This window comes from Cupressus sempervirens, chromosome 9, assembly GCF_028749045.1.
Source record: "Cupressus sempervirens isolate cs-2001-9-10 chromosome 9, ASM2874904v1, whole genome shotgun sequence".
Classification (NCBI taxonomy): Eukaryota; Viridiplantae; Streptophyta; class Pinopsida; order Cupressales; family Cupressaceae; genus Cupressus; species Cupressus sempervirens.
In genome coordinates, this window is record NC_143126.1 from 140469665 (window position 1) to 140496118 (window position 26454).

A 26454-nucleotide genomic window follows, 5' to 3' on the forward strand; every position below is an offset into this window, starting at 1 on the left:
GAAGGGCAAGTAAAGGATGCAAATTTTATTGCCCAACTTCTCATTGAATCCATAGAATTCGTGGGAGTTGACAATGTTGTCCAAGTAATAACGGACAATGCTAAAGTTTGTAAGGCTGCAGGTGCTTTGGTAGAAGCGCGATATGAGCATATCTTTTGGACACCATGCACTGCCCACACCTTGAACTTGGTGATGAAAACAATGGGCAGCCAAATTGAATGGATGAAAAATGTGTATGAGGAGGGTGAGCAGATCCAAATGTTTGTGACAAACCACCATATGTCACAAGCAATTTTCAGAACTTTCTCCCGCTTGGAATTATTGAAGGTAAATTTTAAACTTGATTTAGCTTCATTTATCATTTAAATTTTTGTGTCACACTTTAAAAAATTTAATACATATTCTTAAATTTTTGTGTTATCAACTTATCATATTAACTTACAATTTGAATTAACATGGTAATAGGTTGCTGAAACAAGGTTTGCTTCACACACAATCGTCCTTAGATGACTTGTGGGGGTGAAAGAGGCATTGGGTCAAATGGTTATTAGCAACAAATGGGGTGGATGGAAGCAAGTTGATACAGAAAAGACCAAAACTGTAAAGGATTTGATCTTGAGTGATAATTTTTGGAATAGGGTGGAATATGCATTAGAACTCACCGAGCCCATCATGTCTATGCTTCGGTATGCCGACACAGATGAGCCTTGTTTGGGGAACATATATGATGCCATGGACTCCATGCTAGAAAGAATGAAATCAGTAAGTTTAAATTTTTATACAATACTTTATCCTTGTTTATTGAGAGATTTTGATTTTTGATTTTAATTAAGTTATTAACACTACATCAAGATAACTTACATGTACATCATTTGACATCCCAGGTCATTCAGAGGAGAGAGTAGGATCCTGATACCTTGTACACTAAGGTGGAGAAAATTGTTCTACATCGTTGGAACAAGATGACTACACCTTTACACCTCCTGGCATATGCACTTTCTCCTAGATATTATAGCAGTGAGATACTTGCTATTCCTGGTAGAGTGGCACCATATAGAGATCCTGAAGTTGCTGCTGGGTATAAGAGGGCACTTAACAGGCTCTTCAGTGATCCTGATGTGGCATCAAATGTTAGGAGAGAGTTTGTTGATTTTGTCTCAAGCAAAAATGCAGAGCCTGATGCAATCAATTACCAAAGTAGATTGGATGCCATTGGATGGTGGTACTTACATGGGGAAAGTTACATGTACCTCCAACCTCTTGCCATTAAGATCTTGTCACAAGTATGTATTTAAGTTTTTTTTCCTTTTCTTATGGCCACTTAGTTTGTCGAATTAGCACTCTTAAATTCCTATTGTATTGTAAAATTACTTAGCTAATTTTTAAAAATTTGTTGGTTGCCTCTCTAGGTTGCGAGCTCTTCTACTGCTGAGCGGAATTGGAGTACATACTCCTTTATCCACTCAGTGAAGCATAACCGGTTGGGTTCGAAGAAAGCAGAGGACTTGGTATTTATTCACAACAGCTGGTGCCTCCTATCACGCAAGGATCCAGGATATAAGAAGGGACTAGAGAAGTTGTGGGATGTACTACCTGAGACTTCTGACTTGGATATGACTATCGAAGATATATCTAGAATTGCCTTGCTAGATGTTGAGGAGGACGAGGAGGAGGATGTGGCTGCATTTGGGGCCAGTGGAACCGGTTTGGATTCCAATGATGTGGAAAATGTCAATGATATAGATGAGGATGAAGCCATTGATCCCTCATATTTTGATGACCCATTTGACGCTTGAAGGGCATTTGCATCTTTGATAAACTATGTTTAAACATTTGTCATTGACTCATTGAGTTATTTCTGATTTATCACTATGTTTCACAGTTTCAAACTTTATTAAGTCACAATTTATTATCTATCAATCTGATGAAGTAGTCTATGTTTTGAAATTCCATTTTGCATTTTAGTAATTCAATGTATGATTTTATTTACAAAATTAACATAGATTAATGAGTGAGTATTTAATGTTTACCTTTGACATTTGGCATTGATCAATAATCAAGTAACATTGATATATTCATACTATGGAATGACTTAGTTTTACTTTTACAACTATGTGAGTTTTTTTTTTTTTTTTTGCATATATATATATATATATATACATACTCATGAACCCACCCATGAACCCAAATGGTGAAAAAAAAATTTGCCCGAACCCACGAACCGAACCCCGAACCCGAACCTGTCCCCGAACCCGAATTGGCAACTTAGGTCAAAATGTAGTCACCATCAAGGACCTATTCCTAATACCCTTCATAGATAGTATCTTACAAGTGGTTGGACACAAAATGTTCTCCTTCATGGTAAGATTTTTTGGGGTACACCATATTTCTATTACAAAAAAAGATAAGTTGAAGACCACATTTGTGGTCAAAGATGACATATATGCTTACAACTGAATGCCATTGGGGTTGTGCACTGCTCTCGCCACCTTCCCAAGGATAGTTCTACATATCTTTGACAAGATGTCAATGGGGAACTTCAAGGTACTTTTAGACACTTGGTCCATCTATTGTGGACAAGACACCCACTTAGTCGCCTTTAGGGAATGCATGTAACGATGTCGAAAATGTATCAAAAGACATGTTGGTTCCCGATGCCTCGGGAGAAACTGCTGAACCATATTGTGTGCAAGGATGGATTGAAGACAAACATGGGAAAGATGAGAGTAATCATTGAGATGGAATTTTTGAAGGGTGTAATGGGAGCAGAGTCCTTCTCAATCACAAGATATTATCAAAAGTTCATTAAAAACTTGGCTTAGATTTAATGCCCTTTTGACAAGATGACTTAATAGGGAGAACTTTATGCATGGGAGATGACACAATGAGAGGCCTTTTAGGAACTCAAGACAAGGTTAGTCGCTACACCTATCTTGGTGTACTTGAATTGGGACAAAGAGTTACATGTTCATTTGAACACATCCAATTATGCTATTGGTGCCACATTGGCACTGGTGGAAGAGCATGCGTGAGATTACCCTATCTAGTTAGTGAGTGGATTGCTATCAAAATTGATAAGAAACTATAGTACAATAAAGATGGAACCTCTTAGTATGGTCTATGTTGTATAGAAGTTTTGACACTATCTATTGGGAACTCCGCTGACATTGTATGTGTATCACGAGGCTTTAATTTACTTTGTGAATAAACTCATCATTCAAGGGAGAGTCAACAGGTCCCTACTACTCTAGGAGCTTACCTTCACAATCATTGTACGACAAGGAAGAAGCCATGTAATTTTCGATCATCTATAACAGATCAAGTTTAGATAGCCACTTGAGGGTGTGAATGATGACTCTCCCAATGCTCACCTTTTTTGGATAGTTGCATTATCATCATGGTACACCAACATGAGGGAGTATCTGTCAAATTCGTAATTCTCAACGGACATGCCCCCAAGAGAGAGAAGGAAGTTGGTCCTTAGAATTTGGACATTTCAATTGATTAATGGGTTGCTTTATGAAATGGCATTTGATCAAGTTTTGGGGAGATGTGTAATGGAGAAAGAGGTTCAAGGGGTGTTGAGAGAGCTACACGAAGCATTATTAAGGGATCACGTCGGACCATACACCACGTCTTGAAAGGCGTTCGCAAGATTATGGTGCTCAACACTAAACAATGATGCTCGCAAATGGATTGTAGGGTGTGATACTCACTTGAGGGTAGACAAGCCACATAAGAGAATCTAAATGCCCCTAAATCTTTTGCATGCATGAGGGTTGTTTGAGTGGTGGGTATCATACTTTATAGAGCCACTCAATGCGAGCCATGTGGAGGTGTTAGTACATAGTGGTTGTGATAGAGTATTTAACTAAGTGGGTTTAGTACGAGCACTATCAAATAATTCAATCTTGAGCATGGCTCAATTTATATGAGGAAATTATCATTAGGTATGGCATTCCAATCTAGCTAACCAACGATCAAGGAGGGCACTGTGTGAACCATATGGTTCAATTCATGAGAATCGAGTTCAAAATTCTTCATTCCTTGTCGAGCCCCTACTACCCAAGAGCGAATAGGCAAGTAGAAGCTTTCATCGGTACTATAGGCGTACTGAATCACATATAATGTTACAACAGGCCAGTCACCCTTCCCACTAATGTATGGCCAAGATGGTGGCCTTGGTATAGGAATTGGCCCATGGGAGGGCAGATCAGGTAGTAGGATGCTTGTTGGCATTTTCTACAAGGAGTTGTGCTAAGGAGTTTGTCCATGTTTTGAATCTTAGGGATGGCCTGCTGCGAGATGCCTATCATGTTCGAGGATTGGTGGCTTCAAAAGCCAATAAGGGAGAGTAGGACCCACTCCTTGCTCAGGAGGGTTGAGAAGGCATTTAAGGATGGGTGTAATGAACTCAGGAGGGATGAACATTGAAAAGTAGGGGCTGCAGCTGAGTGGGTGGCAGCTATTGTAGATTAGGAGGAGTTAGCTACTTAGCTTTGGATGGTAGAGGATGTGCTAGTTCAACATAAGCCTCAAGTGGCAGCCTTGTCAGAGCTATTGGTCCATGATAAGCCTGAGTGGACAACAACAAAGACTTACCTTATTGTAGCACTAGAGGAGACAAATAAGAATCACAAAAAGGTTATGGAGGTAATGTTTATGGTGAAGACCACTTGGGAGAGACAATTATTAGCTGAGAGGGTTCCACAGTGACAAAATGAGCAGGTCCAATAGTTGAGAGACAACTAGCGACATTTTACCTATGTTACATGGTAACGCGTTTTTGTACCTAGGGGACTCATTTTAGTCTCTAAAATGTTTCGGGGACAGTAGGACAAAAAGGAAACGCTCCCTAGCTGTCCTCAATTTCAATAATCAACAGGAAACCATAGGAATCATCCCCTAACATTTGGGGATGACAATCCTACCCTGAAACATCTAGGGACACCGAAACGTCCCAGATCTACTCCTAAAACCAAAAAGCATCCCCAAAACATTTTGACACTTTTTGGCTTTAAATATTTAATAAGAACACTTTTTTTTTTGGGAAAAAAAAAACTTTTTGCCAAATCAATAATCTGGGGGACCCACAAGGTTCGAATTTGTTCCCGTGGACGATAAAGTTTGTTATTAAATATGTTTAAACTTTTACATATTAAATCATAAATATTAAAACATATTAAAATTATAAATCTAATATTTAATTTAAGTTTAATATTCGTCATAACAAATATATGTTAAAATTTTATATTGAATAAACATAAATTGTAATTGTAAATGTAATTTTATAGCTTTTAAATCTTTAATTATTAGAGTAAAGACTAATCTTTAAGGCCATTGAATTTAAAATTTAAACTTTCATTGGATGACCAATTTCTCCTAGAGGGAGATAATCATTTAGATGATTTTGAGCCTTTGGATATTTGATAGCTAGAATGAGGCCTAGTTTCATAGGTTGTGCATGTAGCTTGTTATATTTTGATGATTGAGACTTTTGGATACATGTTTGAGACATTTTGATTTGGATATTTATATTAATAGACCATGGTTTCAATGTTTGGGACTATTGTTATAATGTTGTTATACTGATTTGTACTTAATCTATTATCATTTATGTTGTTATAGTACAGTTGTAACTTGTGCATTGGTGATTTATTTGCATATTGACATCTCTCTCTCTCTCTCTCTCTCTCTCTCTCTCTCTCTCTCTCTCTCTCTCTCTCTCCTTGTCTCTATCTATAATATCTTAATATATTTTGCAAAATTCACACACAACTATATATTTATTAGTCACTGCTTATAGGCAGGGAACTAATGTTTCCAGTTGTGGTCACAATTAATTTTTACAACCAAAATTAGTGAATTTCTAAAGTTAAAAATCAGTTTAATTTTTTAATTAATTTTGAATTTGTAATTTCTATTTTCTGATTGCCTGGTGGCAATTTTGCTAGGGGTAAAAATGATTTTTTGACACCAAAAATTGATTTTTTTTTGGAAACTTCTTCCAGAGTCTTAGGGAACTCTAGGATTTTCATTCTTCTAGTCCAACTTTGTAGGTTCAAGCATCCTCGAGTCTTGTTCAAACTCTGCAATTCCCAAACAACGATGGTGATCTTGATCAGGCTCTTCTACACACAAATCATAGATCAATAGGAAGCAGGGAATCAACAAGAAGCACGAGATCAACGAATGACTAAAGGGATCATTCTGATCTAGAAAAATCTAGATTAGTTGCAAGTTAACAACTGAGGACAACACAATCTGAGATCAACAACCCTACTTGCCTTGCCAATCTCTAGTACTGCTTACAAACCCCCAAAAGTAATCAGCCATCTAAAAAATGATAGTAATAACCATAGTTCTAAATCTCCTTCTCTACTACTTATTGCCAAGGTAAAAACAAAAGTTCTCAACAAATTTCGGAGATAAATTGGTAACTTCTCGCAAAAATATCAGGAATTTTAAAACTGAAAAATTAATTAGACATGGATTTTTTTTGCAAAATTGAACAAGGAGATGCTTCTAATGAGTGGTCAGTAAATGAATAAACAAACCAAACAAGCTAATCTAGATATATATAAATGCAATATGTAACAAAGTCACGTCAAACTTAATTGTGTGGAGTTTCAATTTCTGGAAGCCATAGTCAGAGACTCTGAACTTTGAAGCAAACTTAAAATAGCAAATTGTCTTTGTAAAAAGATAAGCAAATACAAATGACAAGTACAATATGAAACTAGTCTACGTCTTTCCTCTTCCTCTTCCCCTTCCCAATAGCTCTAGTAAAAACTAGTCGACTTCAAATCCACTTGCAATCGATCTACAAGGTTGCCAAAGACTTTCTCTTGACCAAAAACCCTTCTCTCCTCCAAATGCTCAAAATTGCAAAATAAACAATGACTGGGCAAGTCGTTGGGCATCAAGTTTTACTGGTGGCACCCGCGAGAAGTAGTTAACTTATCGTAAGAAGTTTACGATTTATCACAGAGAAGTGGCCAACTTCTTGCCGAGAATTTAAGGTCTTCTTGGCATCAATTTTTCGAGAGAAAACCTTAAGTTTTCTTGTTTTGCATAACTTCTTGCGAGAAGAAGAGATATCTGCCACTTCTCGAAGAGATTTTAATCTAAGGTAATAACATCAAACATTGTGCTTTCTCAGAAGAAGATTTTGATCTTGTTGCACCGCTTGAAACCACAAAAAATTTGGGTAAAAACACCATTAATTACACCCTAAGAATACTGTAACCCTTGTTGCATTTGAGCAACACAATTTGTGGCACCAAACCTATATGTGTGTGTGTGTGTGCCCTAGCCTATAGCCCTCTGCTTGTTCTTTTCACTCTCTTCAATTCCACCTGTTGTTTGTGATCCATTCTCTCAGCATTTTCTACCTTTGCTAATATATATACATGCCCTAGCCTATAGCCTTCTGCCTGTTCTTTTCACTCTCTTCAATTCCACCTATTTTTTGTGATCCATTTTCTCAACATCTTCTAACTTTGCTAATCTGGGATCTTGGGAACAGGGTATGGACATCAAGCAAAGCATTGTGGTTAATGGTGGAAGTCACCCTCTCCAACCAGCATAATCCTAACAAAGATGGAGTTGTGCGTCTAGATGGTCTACAATGGGAAGACCCCTATAGAAATTTGGTGCATAAAAACCTATAGAATGCCCCCACACTGGACGAAGCAGTTCTCTACATCTGATCAAATTCACACAATGACTTTTAGATATCTACTTTTAATTAAAAAACAAATAATGCAAAGGTCAAGATCGGGAATCAAGCATTCAGATTGACTTACAAATCATTCTAATTCTTTTTTACCACAATATCTACTAAAGTTTTTCAACTTTCACTTTTTAACAGTGTAAAAGTTTTGCTTCAACACCCAAAATAAGTTTGTCTTTTTAAATCCCTTCAAAATGTGTAAAAAAAACATAATTGTTTTATCAAATTTCATCTATTTTCTCTATGTATAATGAATTTTGGAACTCTGTCTCTAACTAGAAAGCAAATAATAGAAAGGTTGGAACCCTAAATTGTAATGGCTATTGGGTTGTATATTTGTTGCTCGAATTGCAGAGAGGGAAGTGAACATTTGAAACGTATACCCAACAGTCAATAAGCAATTTGACAAATTTATTATACTACAGTGAAAAAGATGCAATCTCATTTCAATGACATTGAGATCCAAAACTCAAGTCTATGATTTGGATCAAAAAATTCCATACACTAATTTTTTTTGGCTGAATGGCTAAATTTTCACATGAAAAGAAAAAAAGAATTCATGTACCAACCAATGATTTTTACTAAACTCACACTCTCTATGGCCACAATAACCCATAGTATTAAACATATTACATATGTATTCGATGATTTGCATACTCCTAAAAAAAGAATTGAAGCTCTATCTGTGGGAATCCTAACAAAATAATGTCATTGCTAACATGAGCAGCCATAAGAATGTTGATACCATGTCATAGAGCTCCCATTTGACACTATGAGGATGCTGCTAATTGTAAATTGGGTCAAGTATACGTGTATTTGTGTGGTGGAACACGTTTTCTAGATGCCATATAGAGGATGTATTAACAAAACGTGGAAGCCATGCACTCTATATGCGGATGTGCATATTGACTTTAGATTATCTTCACATTATTTAAACTTTTTATTATTATAATATTTGATATAAATATTTCTAAAGAAATATATTCTTATACATAATATTTAATGTAATAAAATTATTCTATTATGCTATATTATATTTTGTATAAATCAAATGAGCATGGATCAATGTCTTGGCATCTTCAAACTTTGTGGACTAATAGGTCAGGCTGCTACAAGATAAAACCTTAAATGGAAAACCAACACTCCTAGAATTTGGCGATTTGCCTTTTATGATTTATCTATCTCTCAAACTCTTATGTTTTGCCATGTCTTTTGAGGCCAAGCTAGAAGTTTCTAGAATTAAAATAGAAGTTTTGAGTACGGGTGACGCAAGGAGATGGAAGAAAGTAGGGCCAAAGGCTCGCTTAACAATTGATCAACCCTCACTGAGTTACACAACGGAAGCAAATCACACAGAACAAAACCAAAAGGAGAGAGAACCAAGAATCATTCATTTATTCATTAATTTTCATCATACATGACTGATTGTGAGGCCTTCTAGGTTACGATCAATACAATGATTCAAATACATAAAGTATCCTTTAGCATGCGAGATCTATGATCTCCCTTTTTAGATTCTAAAACCCACAAAACTACTACTCCTAAACCTAGACCAAGACCCTCTTTTTATACTTGCCACAACGGCTTACAAAAGTTTCTAGATCATCACATTGAAGAAGGTCAACCAAATAATGGTCTACATGTATCCCAATGATCGATCCAATACATTAAATCACGACCTAGAATTAAATATAAAAGTCAGCTCTCAAATAAGAACCAAACAGAAAACTCGGTGAAAGAAGACAAGACTTCACCGAACAACAGCCACAAAAGGTCACCGAGGCACTCGGTGAACACAAAACAAAAATCACTCGGCAAACAAAGAACCCGAGCCACTGGGTGAATGAAGACAAGAACACATCTACCTAGCCAGCAACAAAGAAGTCACTGAACAACTCGCAAGATAACCGAGCACATATCTACCGAGTAGGATAACAATGCAACCCAAGATGCTCTTGCATCACGGGAATTGACGCCCATGGTAGCAACGGTGGCGAAGATTCAAGTTCTCTCTTTCACATTCAATCGCTATGCTATAACAAGAGAAAAAAAATCAATCTTCTCTTTTTTGCAAAAGGAAGGGACTCTAGCTCTTATAGAGCTCTTGTTTTAAAAATCTGTACACTATTGTTCCCTGTCCTCCCTTGCACCCATCCCCAAAATGCCATGGAACATAGCATTTTACTTGCATTCTTTTATGTTTCAAATACTCACCCTACGAGGTGATGGAACATTAAATTTTCCAAAATTTAAGGTCCCAAATACCATGGCAAAGGAGGAATCTTTAGATCCTACCCACTACTTATATTCAAATAATAGGCTTCAAAGTATTAAAATTCATGAGCAGGACAGTTGTAGGTGGTTCACAAAGATTTGAAGAAAGAATGAATAGACAGTGATCCATTAATCAGGAGAGTAGTACAAAAGTTAAAAAAAAAAAAAGCTTTTGTGGAGTATTTAAAAAACATGGTTGCAGATTTGAAATTTACTGTTCAAGTCACAGATGAAGAAGTGAGGTTCGAAGCAGGCATGAAGCATTTTGAAATATTTGAATACCTTCCTGAAGATGGTGAGAAAATGCTGAATTGCAGCTTCTCAAGTTGTGAAGAGCACATCAAAACCAGTATGTTATCCATCAGTAGCTTACAATCTAAAGCTGAAGATGTGCTGCCCTCCTTCCCTCTATCTCCTCAGACTTCTAATGCAGCAAAGAACATGGCTAACATGGTTAAGGTTCAATTGTTAACTTCTGAGTCTGAGTCTGATAATCAGATTTCTTTGATTTATCAATTTGCTGATTCCAACCATAGCAACTCCAAAATTAGTTGCACAAAATTTGATGTACAGCTTGAACTGTTTGTTTTATGGGTTGATTTTTACATGGTGAATTGACTGTGGCATTTGATTCAAGCAATTGAGAATGTATATGGCAAATTTAACAAAGTTTCAGATGAACCAACAAATGACCATTCCTCTACAGGAGGAGATGATGCCTCAAAAGTGAGCATACAGGGTTCTGTTCTTGTATCATCTTCCAGGCTTATTCTGTGTTTTCCAGAAGAAAGTAGCAAGAGCATTAATCCACACCACCTGACACATAGTTTCCTTTGTATTGATATGTCTGATTCTGTACGTTTAGGTAAAAGCCAGCCCAAAAGGGTTCTCAAACAAGAGGAAAGTTCCTTAAAAGATTTTTACATATCTTCATCAAGTTCTATCAGTCTTAATGTGGGAGACTGTAATTTTTTTTTGATTACACCTGGTAATGAAGGAGAAGTGAATAGAACACACAAAATGAACCAGCAACGTGCTTCTTATAAATGATAAGGAAACGTCTTTGAAGCAATACATTTGATCTGTATAATGAAAGTAAGTAATTGAATTAAGAGGTGTTTGTATCAAACCAAAGAGGTAGTAAGCATCTTTCTTATTAGAAAGTGCTGATAAATAGTCAATGTTAGTCTGCATTCACTTAAGGAGCGTATTCTGAAGATTTAATGTTACATACATGAGGAAATTATATGTGGTGCATCTTATGGTTCATGAAGCTACTGCCAGATGGAAGATTATAATCACAGCCCTTAAGCACAAATACAGGCCTGTAGGACAAGCAACGACTTATTTGGGAAATACTACGCAGGATATATTAGATTCAACAGCAGTACACCATAAGGATGTTAGCCATATTTGAAGCCCAGCGTACCTGCAACTACGGCAATCACACACTATGTGAAACTCATTTTCCATCATGTGGCATAATTAAATGACTACTGTGCTCATCCTTTGCAGCGGTATAGAAGTATGGAGGATTTGTCTCCCAGTCTTCATAGGGCCTCTTGAGGAGGAGAGATGTATTGTCTATTATTAATTATTTCTCTTAAATTTTTATTCCTAATGTGAGTTCATGTTTTGTTGCAGATCTCTGAGCATATACGGAAGAGTCACTGGTAACATCTGCAGATTCGAGACAAGGAGATAAAATTTTTAACACCAATCAAAGAGTCATAGGCATGAAGAAGGAGTTACTTCAGATTGGAGGATGAAGAATCATCGTGGAGGGAGACTGTAGAGTGCATGGATTTTTTGATGATCCCGTCCGAGCATCACAAGATGCCTCACGACATGAGTCGGAACCCGTTTATCATTAAGAATCTGCCAGCGTCCATGCTTGAGCCCATTACGTGAGACTTTCTCAGGTCCTAGTTTGGAAGGATGCACATGAGCTTGGAGTTTCTACAGGGAATGGTATCTGATTTTACCATAAAAGGGTTTCAAACACATGGAATGCATATCCAAAACTGTGGATGCCAGGATAAGTATTAGCCGATAAAGATATGCAACGCAAGGATATTTTAATCGGCAGTTGTATTTGGTCTTGTTTAAAATTATATTAGAGTCATAGCATTAGTTAGTTTTTTTTTTATGAAAAGTTGTAATGTTTTGCAAGGCAACCGACACCTTTTGGTGTTTTATAAATAGGAGATGTAAGAACCGGAGACAAAATTCATGTTCATATTTTTAATTTTTACCTATTGTATACTTTATGATATATGTAATTCTTTCAATGGTAAAGAGATGAATTTTTTAACTAAGCTTGTGGACGGTGGATTAGTGAGCAATTTTTTATGCGGTCTGGCAGTAGATGGATCATCTGTTAGGAGTGTCTCTACGTATAATTTTTATTTCCGGCACAATTTGTAAGCGTATTTATTTTATATGCATTGGAGTTCAAATTATTATTAAGTTGTGTTCTTTGTTTTTTAATTTATTTTCTATAAATATTTTAATATTCAGATAAGTGGATTGGATCATTATTGCATTTTAAATTTGATAAACATAGATATTTCTGAAATATTTTATTGTTTCTGTATGTATGTCTAATTTGTCTCCGGAGGAGTTAAAATGCATTTTAGACTAGTTTAAATTGCATTTATATAATTGATCCGTTGCGTTTGAATTATTAAAATTGTTTATAGTTAAAATATATTAAACTTTATAAAGTTGTACGTTTTAACTTATAATGTTGACTCTGATTGCCCATTTAATTAAGCATTGGTCTTTTACTCCTGATTCATAATCCATATGCTGGCAATTGTTTCACTTCTTTCCTTTGAAGATTTAATATATTTATTCATTGCAATCATCTGTAGTAATCACTTTTATTTAAAAAAAATTCATACAATTATTTACTTTTATTCTTAATTTGTAATTTGCAATCTTAAAAGCCTTCTATAATTCTTGCCGTTTTGAAAGCTTTCATCGCATTCGCGTTCTAATTGATTTGTTTTAAGTGTCTTGGATCTAAGTATTTCGTGCAGGACTAGGTACGCCTGCCTCAGTCTTGTAGAGCCGGAAGCACAGGGGATTTAGATCGCATCAATCAATCCTGTCAAGTTGGCCTTAACTAGTTGGTATCCCAGCATCGAGCAAGCAAGGCTCGTAGGATTCCAATTTGCAGTTTTGGGAACCAACATGAGGCAAACAACCCCTACTAGATTTCGAGGATAGTATCACTAGCTTGTACTTGGTACAATGCAATAGAGGCTTGAGGGTTGGAGCATCCATTGTGAAGTGTAAATAAAGGCCTTTGAGACCCCATGGGCTATGATGGTACACTTCATGTCATAATTTTATTACTTTTAAGTATTAATCAACTATCCATCATTAGATTGTTATTTTTTTGTGTAAGGTGAGTAATTACTATGTACTCACTTTTTTTTGTTAAGTTATGCATATGTTTTTTGATAATGAGTTATGGTCAAGTAAACTGCTTGAGGCCTGTTTGCATGTAGGTACTTATCAAGGCTTTACTTCAGACGAGATAAAATAGAAATCAATAAATTATTCAACTGACTCATTCTTTATATACATATGAGACATATTGTCAAAAACGCCTTGAACATAGCCTTTAATCTATATAAATGATCTTATAGTATATACCTATTGATTGATCTAGATTAATGAATACAAGTTCACTACTTAAAGCTATGATATTGATTTTGGTGTAGACCTTGGTTTGGGTTTGTTGCCGTAGTCCATTAATTTGGAAAAAAACATGTTAAATTCATGTATCTATGTCACATCACATAATAGGTGATAGAAACAAGTTTTTGGAATTAAAGAGCTATGATGGAGGTGTTGTTTGAGTTGGTAATCATGCACCTTGTTTGATAAAAGGTTCTATAGCTCTTGATGGTAAGACTAACACTGATGATGTATTATATGTCAATGGATTGAAACATAACTTGTTGAGTGTTGGACAACTTGTTGACAAGGGTTATCATTTGCAATTCACTGATAAGAAACATTCAATTAAAGATAAGCATGGAAAAGATATTGCCATAGGTACGAGTATCGTAGGTAATGTATTTTAGTTGAATGCCACAGAGATAAGTTGTTCTGTTCAAAAAGTTGATGAGAATTTGCTATGGCATAGGAGATTGTCATATAAACTTTTTTGATAATATAGTGAAGGTAGTAATTCTAATGTTTTTAGAGATCTATCTAAGATTGTGAAACCTTCTAACATGATTTGTGTTTGTGTGTGTATTTGCAGACTAATAGCAAGAATTAAGTTTAGAATACCACATAGCATAATTGTTTGTCCTAAAAAGTTAGCACCCATATTAGATGCTCTATTAGGCCTCATTCTGGTGATGTTGAGATCTTATGTTCTTTATGCTTGATCCTAGCAACTTAATTCTTCTTTTCTCGCAATTTTTCCACTCAACACCCAGTTAAAATTTGGGTTAATTCTCCTAGGAACAAAATGTTTGAAACGTTTTGTACCCAAGAATAGATTGTTTCAACGTTTTGTTCCCACACTTTTTGGTTCAAATTTGATCTTGAGCTCTATGTGGGGGTGCTAGTGGGAAATCAGATCTCGAGGTCTGCTTGGCTTCTTTTTGAATCCCAAAATGATGGATGAAGTATAGAAACACCATATCTCTCCTCATTTTGTATATCATAATTACATTTAAGCTATCAAGTGCAGTCAAGAGATCAAAAGCAATCAAGCATTCAATCAATTAGAATTTGTCATGTTCTCGTTATAAAATAAATCATTTATCAAACTATTGTAACGGGCCGATTGATTTTATGTTTCTCGGACCCATTCTTATTTTTGCTTTCGTAGTTTGTGTCACCGTCGGCTATCTTTGTAAAACCTTGGAAAGTTTTGCCCGACGAGTATTTAAGCATGGCTTAGAGGTAGGTTTTAGGTATGCAATTTGGATTATTTTCTCTGTACTATGAATTCCTGTTGGGATTCCTGTTGTTCGCTATTTCGGAAGTGAAAGATCTTCCCTATTTGGTCATCTCAGTTTCGATGGGATTCAACCCTCACCCTATTCCGTCACCTGTAATACTTCGCTTGGATTTGGCAAATCGGAGCACCATCTTTCAGCACATATATTTTCTTGAAGGAATTATTTGTATTCGAGTCTCTATTATCGCATCTGGCTTCTATAAAAATATGTGTTTGTGTTCGAACAAGAGTGTTGTCACCGTGGGCTCAAATATCTATCTGTACCACTTCCTCTCTCTCCCGAATTGCTTCTTCCTTGGCCGTATGGCCTTCTCCCTCCACCCACATTCCCGCACATCCATCTTGTCTTCCATCCTCATTTTGTACGGCCTATTGCACGGCCCTCATAACCTCCAACCGTACACCCTTCTTTCCACCACACCATACTCCTCCAGCTACCGTACAACAAGTTGCTTCACCGTACGGCCACCATATGGCTTGAAAACTAAGTCACCGTACTACCACATAACATTCCCATCGTACGGCCTTTTTGGAGACACCGTACGACCCTCCTTGTGCATTGTCCTAGCACCATACTAACATCTTGGACGCCTAAATCTATACTTCCTCTCCACTGTATGGATCCCTCCATTTGCACTATAAAAGTTTACCTTCGCTGTACTTTCAGCCCTTTCGTACATGGGAACATCATAGTGGTATTAGAGCGCTTCGATCCTGCCATCCTGTGGACAGTGAATGAGAGTTTATAGCCGGAAGAGGAGGACACATTCTGTTGATCGAATAGTTGCCGAACCGGAACCGACAGATGCCAAATCCGTGACACTATTGAGGGAACTTTCTAGGAATCAAGCATAGATCACTGATACTCAGTGACACATGGAAGAGACTCTCAAGAAGTTGGTGGACAATAAAATATCCGGAGAACAAAATGGTCACAGTGCGGACTCAGTGTCGGGTAAATCAAACCCTCATCCAGCACGCTCTCAGCCCTCCATGTCGTCTTTTCCCCCATGGACAGAGGCACAACATGGAGGGAAGCAACCAACCTTTGAAGAGATGCAAGAACAATTGAGAGAAGATTGGAAGAATGCAAATCTTGAGGAAGATATATCCTACAAAGATTAGGCGGATCTGAGAATGAGATATTCGGGACGTGGAAACAAAGGATATTTTAACAATGATCTTAGAAGAAAGTTGAGTAAAGTAAATCTGTCTCCATTTGATAGATCCGGTTCCATATCTGCGCAAGTGTGGGTAATGAAGGCCAATACTTCTAGCTGAATCCTATGCCAAAAGAAGAAGCAATCAAATTTGTGGCGCCGCACTTGGAGGGAGTTGCACATGAATGGTGGCATCACGACACCATCACATTAGGACATGATCAAATAAATACTTATGCGGAATTCACGGCGAGATTGATAGAGCGATTTGATGGTAAAGATCTGGAACTCTATTTCGAAGATTTGGCACAACTGAGACAAACTGGATCGGTCAATCAATTCATTGCAGAATTTCGAAAACTCTCTATTTTGGTCACGAACATTTTTGAAAGAAGGCGGGTAGTGCTCTTCATGGATGGACTGACAGAACCTCTGAAAGGTTGGGTAAAGGGGTTCGATCCTGCTACCCTATCGGAGGCAATCAGTAAAGCACGGAGTATGGCATTGTCATCGGTGTCATCCTCTCGAAGTTACATTCCAAACCGCTGGCATTTTCGAGGGACAAACCTTCGCCTAGGAAGCCGTCATTGGACGAAGCTACCAAACAGGAACTTTGGAGGAAGAAACCGTGTTTCAATTGCAAGGGACCTTGGGAGCCTGGCCACAGATGCCTCGGAAAAGGGAAGATCCATTGCATTGAGGTCGTGTTCGATGATGAGGACGAACAGGAAGAAATGTCGGCCGAAGACAACCAACCTCACAATGACACCAACATGGTTAGTTTAAACCATACGTAGAGAATTGCAACTTTGGTACAACGCGGAGGAACTATTACCTTAGCTGGTATCCCGAGGTGCATAGTTTTTCATGTATGGGGAACCTTTCAAGGACAAAGGGTTATTGTGATGCTGTACAACGGAGCCACTCTAAACTTCATTAACTCATCTCTGGTGAAGCGAAGAGGTCTACCTACAAAGACGCATGTAGGCATTCTAGTTAAGGTTGCCAGAGGGACTCTTCTACCTTGCATGCACCTTGTTCCTTAGGTAAGTATCACAATGACAAATCACACGGTGACTGAGGATTTTTTCATAGTGGACCTTGATGACATGGAGGTTATTCTAGGCATACAGTAGATGGAGACACTTGATGAATACACTAACGGATGGACTCCACATTTGTTGTCAATGGAAAGAAGGTTGTCCTTCACAGAATGGCAAATGAAGGTCCGAAGGAAGTTTCTGTGCATCGGATGGAGGCAAGTTTTCGGCGTGATGACGTTGCATGGGTGGCACACTGTTTTATCTCGGTGGAACCTATAAAAGGACAACGGACACCTCCACAAGATGATGAACTCCAGGACATTTTGAGTAAACATGATAAAGTTTTCATGGACATTCCTCCTAGCATGCCGCCTCATCGAGGGTTTGAACATACTATTGAGTTGGAAGCAAAAGCCAAGCCAGTCATAACCACACTGTACCGCCATCCCAAGAAATTCAAAGATGAGATCGAAAAGACGATTCAGGAATTGCTAGAGAAAGGATGGATCCCTTCCAATTCTAGCCCTTTCATGTCATTTGTGGTATTGGTCAAAAAAGACGGGACGATGCACATGTGTGTGGACTACCATGCGTTGAACAAAAATAAATAAAGAATAGATATCCCATTCCAAGGATAGATGAGTTGTTGGATGAATTGCATGGCACAGTCTATTTTTCAAAAATAGATCTCTGTTTTGGATACCATCAGATTCGCATGAGGGAGGAAGATGTAGAGAAGATGGCCTTCTGTTGTCACTATGGACATTATGAGTTTCAGGTCATGCCGTTCGGATTGATGAATGCCTCTACTACATTCCAATCATGCATGAATCGCATCTTCAACAAACAATTGTGTAAGTACTTATTGGTATTTTTTGATGATCTTATTTATAGCAAGACATGGGAGGAGCACCTGAAGCATCTGAATGAAGTCCTAAGTATCATGGAGGAACAGTCTTTGTTCACCAAGCAATCCAAGTGTGAATTTGATATAACAAAAATATTGTACCTAGGGCATGTTGTCAATAAATACAGAGTTCAAGTGCATCAGGAGAAGATTCAGGCTATCCTTGATTGGCCTCCCCCAAAATCACTCACGGATTTGCGAGGATTTTTCAGACTGTGCAATTATTACCAGAGGTTTGTTAAAGGATTCTCTTAGCTCAATGCACCCTTAACGGATCTCACAAAGAAATGGTCTTTACAGTGGAATGAATTGGCACAACTCACTTTTGATAAGCTGAAAGAGGCAATGAGCACTTGTCCCATACTTGCATTACCTGATTTCACTCAACCATTCATTTTGGAGTGTGAGGTGTCTGGAGAAGGCATTGGCGCAGTACTGATGCAAGATAGACACCTCATAGCTTATGAGAGCAGCAAGCTTATGTAGACAGAACGCCTACATTCCATCTACGACAAAGAGATGTTGGCCATCGTACTTGCACTAACCAAGTTTCGGCAGTATTTGGTAGGTGCCAAGTTTGTCGTCCATACGGATCACAACAGTTTGAAATATTTTCTGGAACAATGGGACTTGAACGAGAGGCAACAAAAATGGGTAAGCAAGGTTCAAGCTTTTGATTTCGACATTGAATATATGAAAGGGAAGAACAATGTGGTGGCAGATGCCCTATCCCGGAAACCAACCATCTACTCACTAAACCAGATTTTAGCCGACTAGAAGGCACATCTGTTAGTTGAATACTCCAAAAACACATTTGCCTGTGAGCTAATGGATGGCCACACCTAGGATGATCGGTACAGAGTGGTGGATGACATCATCTACTATAAAAATCGGATATTTTGGGTGGTAGAATCCAAATTGAAGTAGAAAATCTTGAAGGAAGTGCACAACTCACCCTTGGCAGGACACCCAGGTTTCCTCAAAACTTACAGAAGTCTTCGGGAGAGGTTTTCATGGAAAGGACTTAAAGGGGACGTGTTGCAGTATGTAAGAGAGTGTACGGTTTGCCAGCAGAACAAGTCCAAACATACTCTACCTATCGGGCTGCTACAACCTCTGCCAATTCCAGAACATAAGTGGGAAAGTATATCGATGGATTTCATAACAGGGCTTCCCAAGGTGAATGGAAAGGATTGTATTTTCGTGGTGGTTGACAGATTGACAAAGTATGCACATTTCTTCGCCATCCTCTTTGACCTTCAGGCCACACAAGTTGCTGATCTGTTTTTTAGAGAAGTCTTTTGTCTACACGGGTTACTTTGAAACATCGTTAGTGATTGGAATAGGTGATTCATCAGTATCTTCTGGATAGAATTGTTTCGGATGGCAAGAACAAAATTATTACCAAGTACTAGTTACCACCTGCAGACAGACAGACAAATGGAGATTGTGAACAAATGGCTTGAAGGTTACCTTTGGAACTATGTCTCGGCCCAACAACGAGCATGGGCCAAATGGTTACATCTAGGGGAATATTGCTACGATACCACGTACCACATGTTCATCGGAATGACACCATTTAAAGCTTTGTACGGGTACAAACCCCTCTCCTTCATCGACACAGTTCTAGGTGACAGTCGCGCACCAAGGGCGAGGGACTGGCTTCAGGAGGGACAGGACATACTGAGATGCTTGAAGAAAAACCTTCAGCAGGCACAAAATCAACAAAAGATGTACGTTGACAGACATAGAATGGAGAGGATTTTCGAAGTAGGGGATTTGGTCTATCTCCGGCTCCAGCCATACCAACAGTCTTCATTGAAGGAAAAGGGAAGGGAAAATTGAAGCCATGATTTTATGGCCCCTATCCTATAGTTTCTCGTGTTGGTGAAGTCGTTTACAAATTGGAACTTCTGGAGGGAAGTCGTATTTATAACGTTTTCCATGTTTCATGCCTAAAGAAGGTTGTAGGGCAGAATGTCACTATTGCCACAGACCTTCCACCGCTCAATGAAGAAGGAAAGCTCATATTGGAACTAGTCGAGATCAATGAAGTATGTGAGAAGACTCTGCAAAATTGCACGGTTAAGGAATATCTAGTGCGTTGGAAGCACTTGCCATTGGACGGTGCGACGTGGGAAGGCGAGCACATTCTCCAGCACCCAACATTACATTTGCTTAAGGACAAGCAAAATTTGGAACGGGAGGACTATAATGTTCCTGTAATAAAATAAATCATTTATCAAACTATTGTAACAGGCTGATTGATTTTATGTATCTCGGACCCATTCTTATTCTTGTTTTCGTAGTTTGTGTCGCCGTCGGCTATCTTTGTACACCCTCGAAAAGTTTTCCCCGACGGGTATTTAAGCACCACTTAGAGGTAGTCTTTAGGTATGCAATTTGGATTATTTTCTCTATACTGCGAATTCCTGTTGGGATTCCCTATTGTTTGCCATTTCGGAAGTGAAAGATCTTCCCTATTTGGTCATCTCGGTTTCGGTGGGATTCAACCCTCACCCTATTCCGTTGCTTGTAATACTTCGCTCGGTTTGGCAAATCGGAGCACCATCTTTCAGCACATATATATTTTCTTGAAGGAATTATCTGTATTTGAGTCTCTATTATCGCATCTGGCTTCCATAAAAATCTTTGTGTTTGTGTTCGAACAAGAGTGTTGTCATCATGGGCTCAAGTATCTGTCCGTACCACTTCCTTTCTCTCTCGAATTGTTTCTTCCTTGGCCGTATGGCCTCTCCCTCCACCCACATTACTGCACATCCATCTTCTCTTCCATCCTCATTTTGTACGGCCTACTGTATGAACCTCATAACCTCATGCCGTACACCCTCCTTTCCACCACACCGTACTCCTCCACCCACCGTACAAGCTGCTGCACCATACGGCCTGAAAGCTAAGTCACCGTACTGCCACATAACATTCCCACTGTACGGCCTTTCTGGAGACACCGTACGACCCTCCCTGTGCATTGTCCTAGCACCGTACGAACATCTTGGATGCCTAAATCTATACTTCCCTTCCACCATACGGATCCCTCCATTTGCACTGTTAAAGTTTACCTTCGCCATACTTTCAGCCCTTCCGTACTTGGGAACAACACAGAATTGAAGGCGAACATCCAAGATCTAGTTTCTCGAAATCATTAAAGACAATTCCAAGATAATTTTCTCCATTGAAACAAGTTTCCCTCCCATAATGGTCAAACAGAGGAATTTATAATCAAGAAGATCCTTACATCTGCATTCATCTGTCCTTCATTGCAAGTGATTATCAAGCATTTCTACATTGAATATCTAGGAGTGACATTCATAGATCCATGCATTTGTGAGGGCATCCTTGATTCCTATTCTACATTCCAAGGTCAACTCCTTCATTTCAAGCACATTCGAACATCTTCAAGGCATGAGCGATTCCTACATCCCTCTATGAGGCTTTAGGCATGGTAATCAAACATTTACCTTTTTGCATACTTTCCTATATGCAATTTCATTACATTTTAAAGTTTGATTCTTAATTAGGGGTTTGACCAAGGCAAACCACTTTTACCCATCCTTATCCCCATTTTCTTGTGTGCACAAACCGGTTACAGAGTTGTTGGAACTTTTCCAGGCAGATCGAAAATAGTTGGAGGATCCCTAACAATTCCAGGCAAAAGTATCCAGTACAAAATATTTGAAACATTTTGTTTGTAGTTTAAGAATATGTGAAAGGTTCTCTATAGTGCAACTTAAGCTAAGATTGGAATCACAGACCAATACAATAGTCTAGACCCTGATTAAGCCCGTTTCCAGTTTTTGGGAGTTAGTTGTCTGTCTGTTATTTGCGATTTTATCCCTGTTCATTTTTTTGTCCTCTAAATTGCATCTTTCTTCTTTTCCATTTTAAAATTACATATTTAAAGAATGATCACTTCCCCATTCAGCGCTTAGGTAGTCACTTGAGCCTATTGTGACATCATCCTTCCAAGTGCAATTTGAAAAGGAGTAATCATCTCCTTTGTCTTTGCTCCCCTTTTCATCTTTTACAATAATATAGTCAACAAAACTGCCATAAACTTTAATATTATTTAAAACATAAATGATTAAATATTATAGAATATTCATTATTCAACTTTCAAGTTCAACATTAAAATAATTATATAAAGTTCAACAATCAATTTTTAGTGTTGTAAGGATTTTCTAAATTGTCAACACCAACATTATCATTGGCATTATATAATGTTAGGAACATTCGAAGAACCACAGGCAGTGTCAATGCCACTTGCACTAAAAATGTGCTTACTTTCTCAAGTGTAACACATGGAAAGAAGAAGCATCTAAATCAATTTTCTTTGGCTCCATATCTCACAACTTTGTTAGGGGCAAGGGGTACTGTCTCAAGTGGGAATGATGGGATCTAGGGGCATTGCCTCTGGGGTGTTCCCTATCATGCCTCTGGGGTGTTCCCTATCATGATACAATATGGGGTTGAGGGGCAAAGCCCCTGCCAGCTAGCCCAAATGAAGACCTTCAAATTTACACAGACCTTCATAATGCACACCATTTTAATAATTTAATAAGTCTTTTAAAGGTAAAGTCAAAAGTGGAATGTTTTATGGAAAAAAACAAAAACAAAAAAGTTCACAAAATGACTGGATTTGCCCTAGTTTGACTTGGGTTCCCCCTTATCTTGCCCGAGTTTCTCCTGGACAAAGCAACCTCATTTTCTTGCATCCTGTCTATATCGGCAAGCAGATAGGACCCGATCATAGATCTGGTGTGAACTGAACCAGGATTCAACCAGTCTGCAGGCAGATCGGGCAACTAGATTGAAAACAGTAAGGATACATACATTTCTAGACAAATAGTCTAATACCAAGTGGCGACATCATTTTTGTACCATATGATACAATTATGGCAATGCTAGTGATATTATACCAAAATCTGATCGTTCATTATATGAATATATGGGGCAGACCTAGATTTTGTATTTGCATTAGCTGCCTTGGGAATCCTAAGTTCTAACCATCCACTATTTGATTTTATCACAAGCTTATTCTGGGAGAATAAAATATCATTCATTGCCTGGGGTTATGAAGATGGTTAATCTACTGTCAAGGTCAAAGATTATTCTTGCACAGAATAAAAGAGACTGTTGGTTTAGTAAACTAATGTGAAAAAAAAACATATGAAACATCTTGGTGTTGTCAATTATGCTCTGCCTATTGTAAACAGCTTGCTTTTCTCCTCATTCTTTTGCCTAAAAAATATGTTTTATCTTCATGTTTTTAGAATACATCCTTGTTTATGTCTTAGATTTGTAAATATGATGGTTATTGGAGCTTCAATATATTTATATGGTACCTTTATTATCTTTGCCCAAGTTTTGCAGCAGGTACACTCAAGTTTATGTCATAATTTGATTCTATGCGTTGGAGTAGTTTTTTTTTTCTCTTTATCTAGTTAAGCCTTGGAGATGGTACTTTCTGAATTTTTCAAATTCTATTAACTGCATTGTTGCTTGATTTGTATGCATGTTGTATTTGAACCCATGTCATCATGGCAATATATGCTCAAACTCAATGCTAGACCACAAGCTAACAGGCAATTCAAGTCCACAACTATTGGCTATTGTTGGGCAGTCGATTTCATATGAAAATTCTTCTTTTGTCCTGTTTTGTCTGATAAATGTTTTGAGAGCTACATTGGAGACTAATAATATAAGTGGTATCCATTCCAAGGACCATAAGTGGATTGCACTTTTTTTTGGTGTTATTAAGGGACACGTATCGCTATTTTTTTCATAATTATATGAAAATCTTCTCAACTTGCGTTTAAGCTAAGAATGGTTTGTCTTGTCAATAATTTCCATGAAAGATGGAGTGAACTAATATTGGGATGTGATTTCAGATTTCACTGATAAAGAGGTAGAAGCATTGACTAAGGCAGGTGCTATACCTGTTGGTCTTGGGCCTCGTCGACTAAGAGTTGAAACAGCAACAATCACATTATTGGCAGGTGCAATGCTTTGGACTGATGTTCAACATGTAGGATCATGATGTTTTATGACTAATCAAGCTAACTTATTAGTCATCACAGACATTTTCTCCGTTGGAAGCACAAAAGAAACTTCATAATTCTTTTGTATTGATAATGATGTTTCTCGCAAATTGCATATGAAATGGTTAACTATTTTGCTTCCCATAATTTTTTTTTTTTTCAAAACAAAGCTTTCTAATATGGGTTGTCCAATTTTAAGACATTCATTTTTTAGTAATGGTAAAATTTTTAAAGGACCAACGTCTATTTTGAGTATTTTCCTATTTTATAAATTCTTGTGGTTAGTTGCCATTTGACATTTATTGTTTTTGAAAAGACTATAAATTTGGAGATTGATTTCAGTTAATCCATCAAATCAGCATTATTATAAATGATCTAATCATTAGATTACTTGTTAATAAAATCTGTACTCAAAAAGTAGTACGGGGTGAATGTTTCTCCATAAGGTGCACACACAAAGGTAGAATTAAATTTATGCGAAATTATTGGCTTTTTAACAAGTCTAATTAGAAAAAAATTCCCCTTTCAGTTGGAGTGGGGCTTCCTATTTTCAAAGAAGTGGAGGCTTGGACCACTTTAGCAAGAAGTGTAAAGATAGACTGCCTGACTTGCTAGTGAATAGTTAGCTGTGATGGCACAATAGAATGATTTTAGGTAGCCCTTGCTTACGGTTCTGCTGTAAATCACATATGACATGTTAAAAATAGCTATATTTTTCACATAATAAAATATAAATCAACGATCGACTGAATAGTGAATTTCCTACTCTTTGTTGGGCACGTATGGGTATTGCCCATATGTTTGCACATAAGCTGTCCTAATTATATTACAAATTTGCTTTAGGATGCAGATTTGGGTATGCCTAGTTTACAAGTTTACTCGACAAATAGTTTATTTTCTTTTCGTCACTTAAAATGTTTGCATGAAGTCTTACAAATTGGGAACCTGCTTTTAAATGCTAATAATTTAAAAAGAGAGGTTACAATAAAGGAATAAGTTCTAATGATATTTATGTATTCTATATTGTCAATTATTCAGACTCTTAGATTGTTTTTTGGTCTGACATGCTGGTACCCAAAATCGTTACCGACAAAAACTTCAAAATCTATTATTTGTGTTGATTGTCGACTATGTTTTCTTTGTTGTTGTTAAAATTAAGTCCTTAGGTGTAGGATGTTTATCATGAACATTGCCAAGCTTTGAATTTTAAAAGTCTCCAAAATCAACAGAGAAAGGAAAGAGTGAATTTTTTTTTTAAAGGATTAATGTGGTAGATGCCACAAAGGATTAATGGTAAGGCAAATCTGCTCTAGCACGCTTAGGCAGAAATGTATATGGGAATCATCTTTTAAGAATATTTTATTACTGTAGAAGATCCAAAAAATCAGCAGTTTGTCTACTAAAAATCGAACTTTCCTTTTTTTAAGAAAAACTTGTTTTCTACTCTTTTTGATCCTTCTCAGATTGAAGAGAGAAGCTTAAAATCAATTTTTGCAAATTTTTAGAAAGGTACGTTTTTTCCTTGTGAAACCTGTGATTATCACTTCACCAAGTGGGTGGAAGTTGTATACTCTAAAACATCTTAGTGGTTGTACCTTTTTAAAGGAGAGCATCTTTCTTATTTTGGACTGCCAATGTTTCTAATTTTCCATTCAAAGAAACTCTATATTTTTGCTGGGAATATGGTATACTTTGTACTTATTAGTTGGATTACCATCCATTGAAAAGTGGACCCAGTAAGAATATCATAAATGTCCTTTGTAAATGGGTTGAAGATAATTATAAAGATATTGACATAGAGTTGCTTCACACACTTTTGGCCACAAGGATTACACAAAAAATAGAAATTGGCACATCACCCTTTTCTATCATATAATGGACAAAGGTAGTCTTACCTATCAATCAAGGCATGTGATTATTGTAATTGACCTAACCATTGAAGACGCTAGATTTAAGGATGTTATTAAGAAGCACGTTCTTTCCCTTCACATCATTACAGAGTAGGAAGTAATGGATAAAATTGTTGAATGTCAAAACATCAACAAAAATGTACTTGATAGGATTGGATGGCATTTTTCTTTTTGTAGTAAATGATTAGGTTCAATTATAGGACAAAAATATATGAAGCAAAGGATTCACTCAAAGCTGATTCATTAAGGCCCTTCCTTCCAATGTATATATGAAAAATGACAGAATTGCCTTTGCCTCATGTTACCCAAACTTTCACCTCATGTTTAAATTTTGGCTAAGTTTGGGCATTTGTTGCTTCTTCGATAAATCTAA

The 26454-nt window shown here is 37.4% G+C and overlaps 1 protein-coding gene across 4 annotated transcripts in view; it reads left to right on the plus strand.

The window, feature by feature from the left end:
• The window catches only part of LOC149537905 (methyltransferase), a 243251-nt gene extending 218840 nt beyond the window's left edge, over positions 1 to 24411 (plus strand). For 3 of the 4 annotated variants that reach the window (XM_089799318.1, XM_089799319.1, XM_089799317.1), the window contains one exon: positions 24022 to 24411. In XM_089799318.1, the coding sequence (XP_089655444.1) occupies positions 24022 to 24170 (149 nt within the window). In that variant the 3' untranslated portion in view covers positions 24171 to 24411. Of the gene's footprint in view, positions 1 to 11653; positions 12328 to 24021 lie in introns of those variants that run through there. The other variant, XM_089799320.1, reaches the window with a different exon arrangement.
• Positions 24412 to 26454: the final 2043 nt, after the last annotated feature.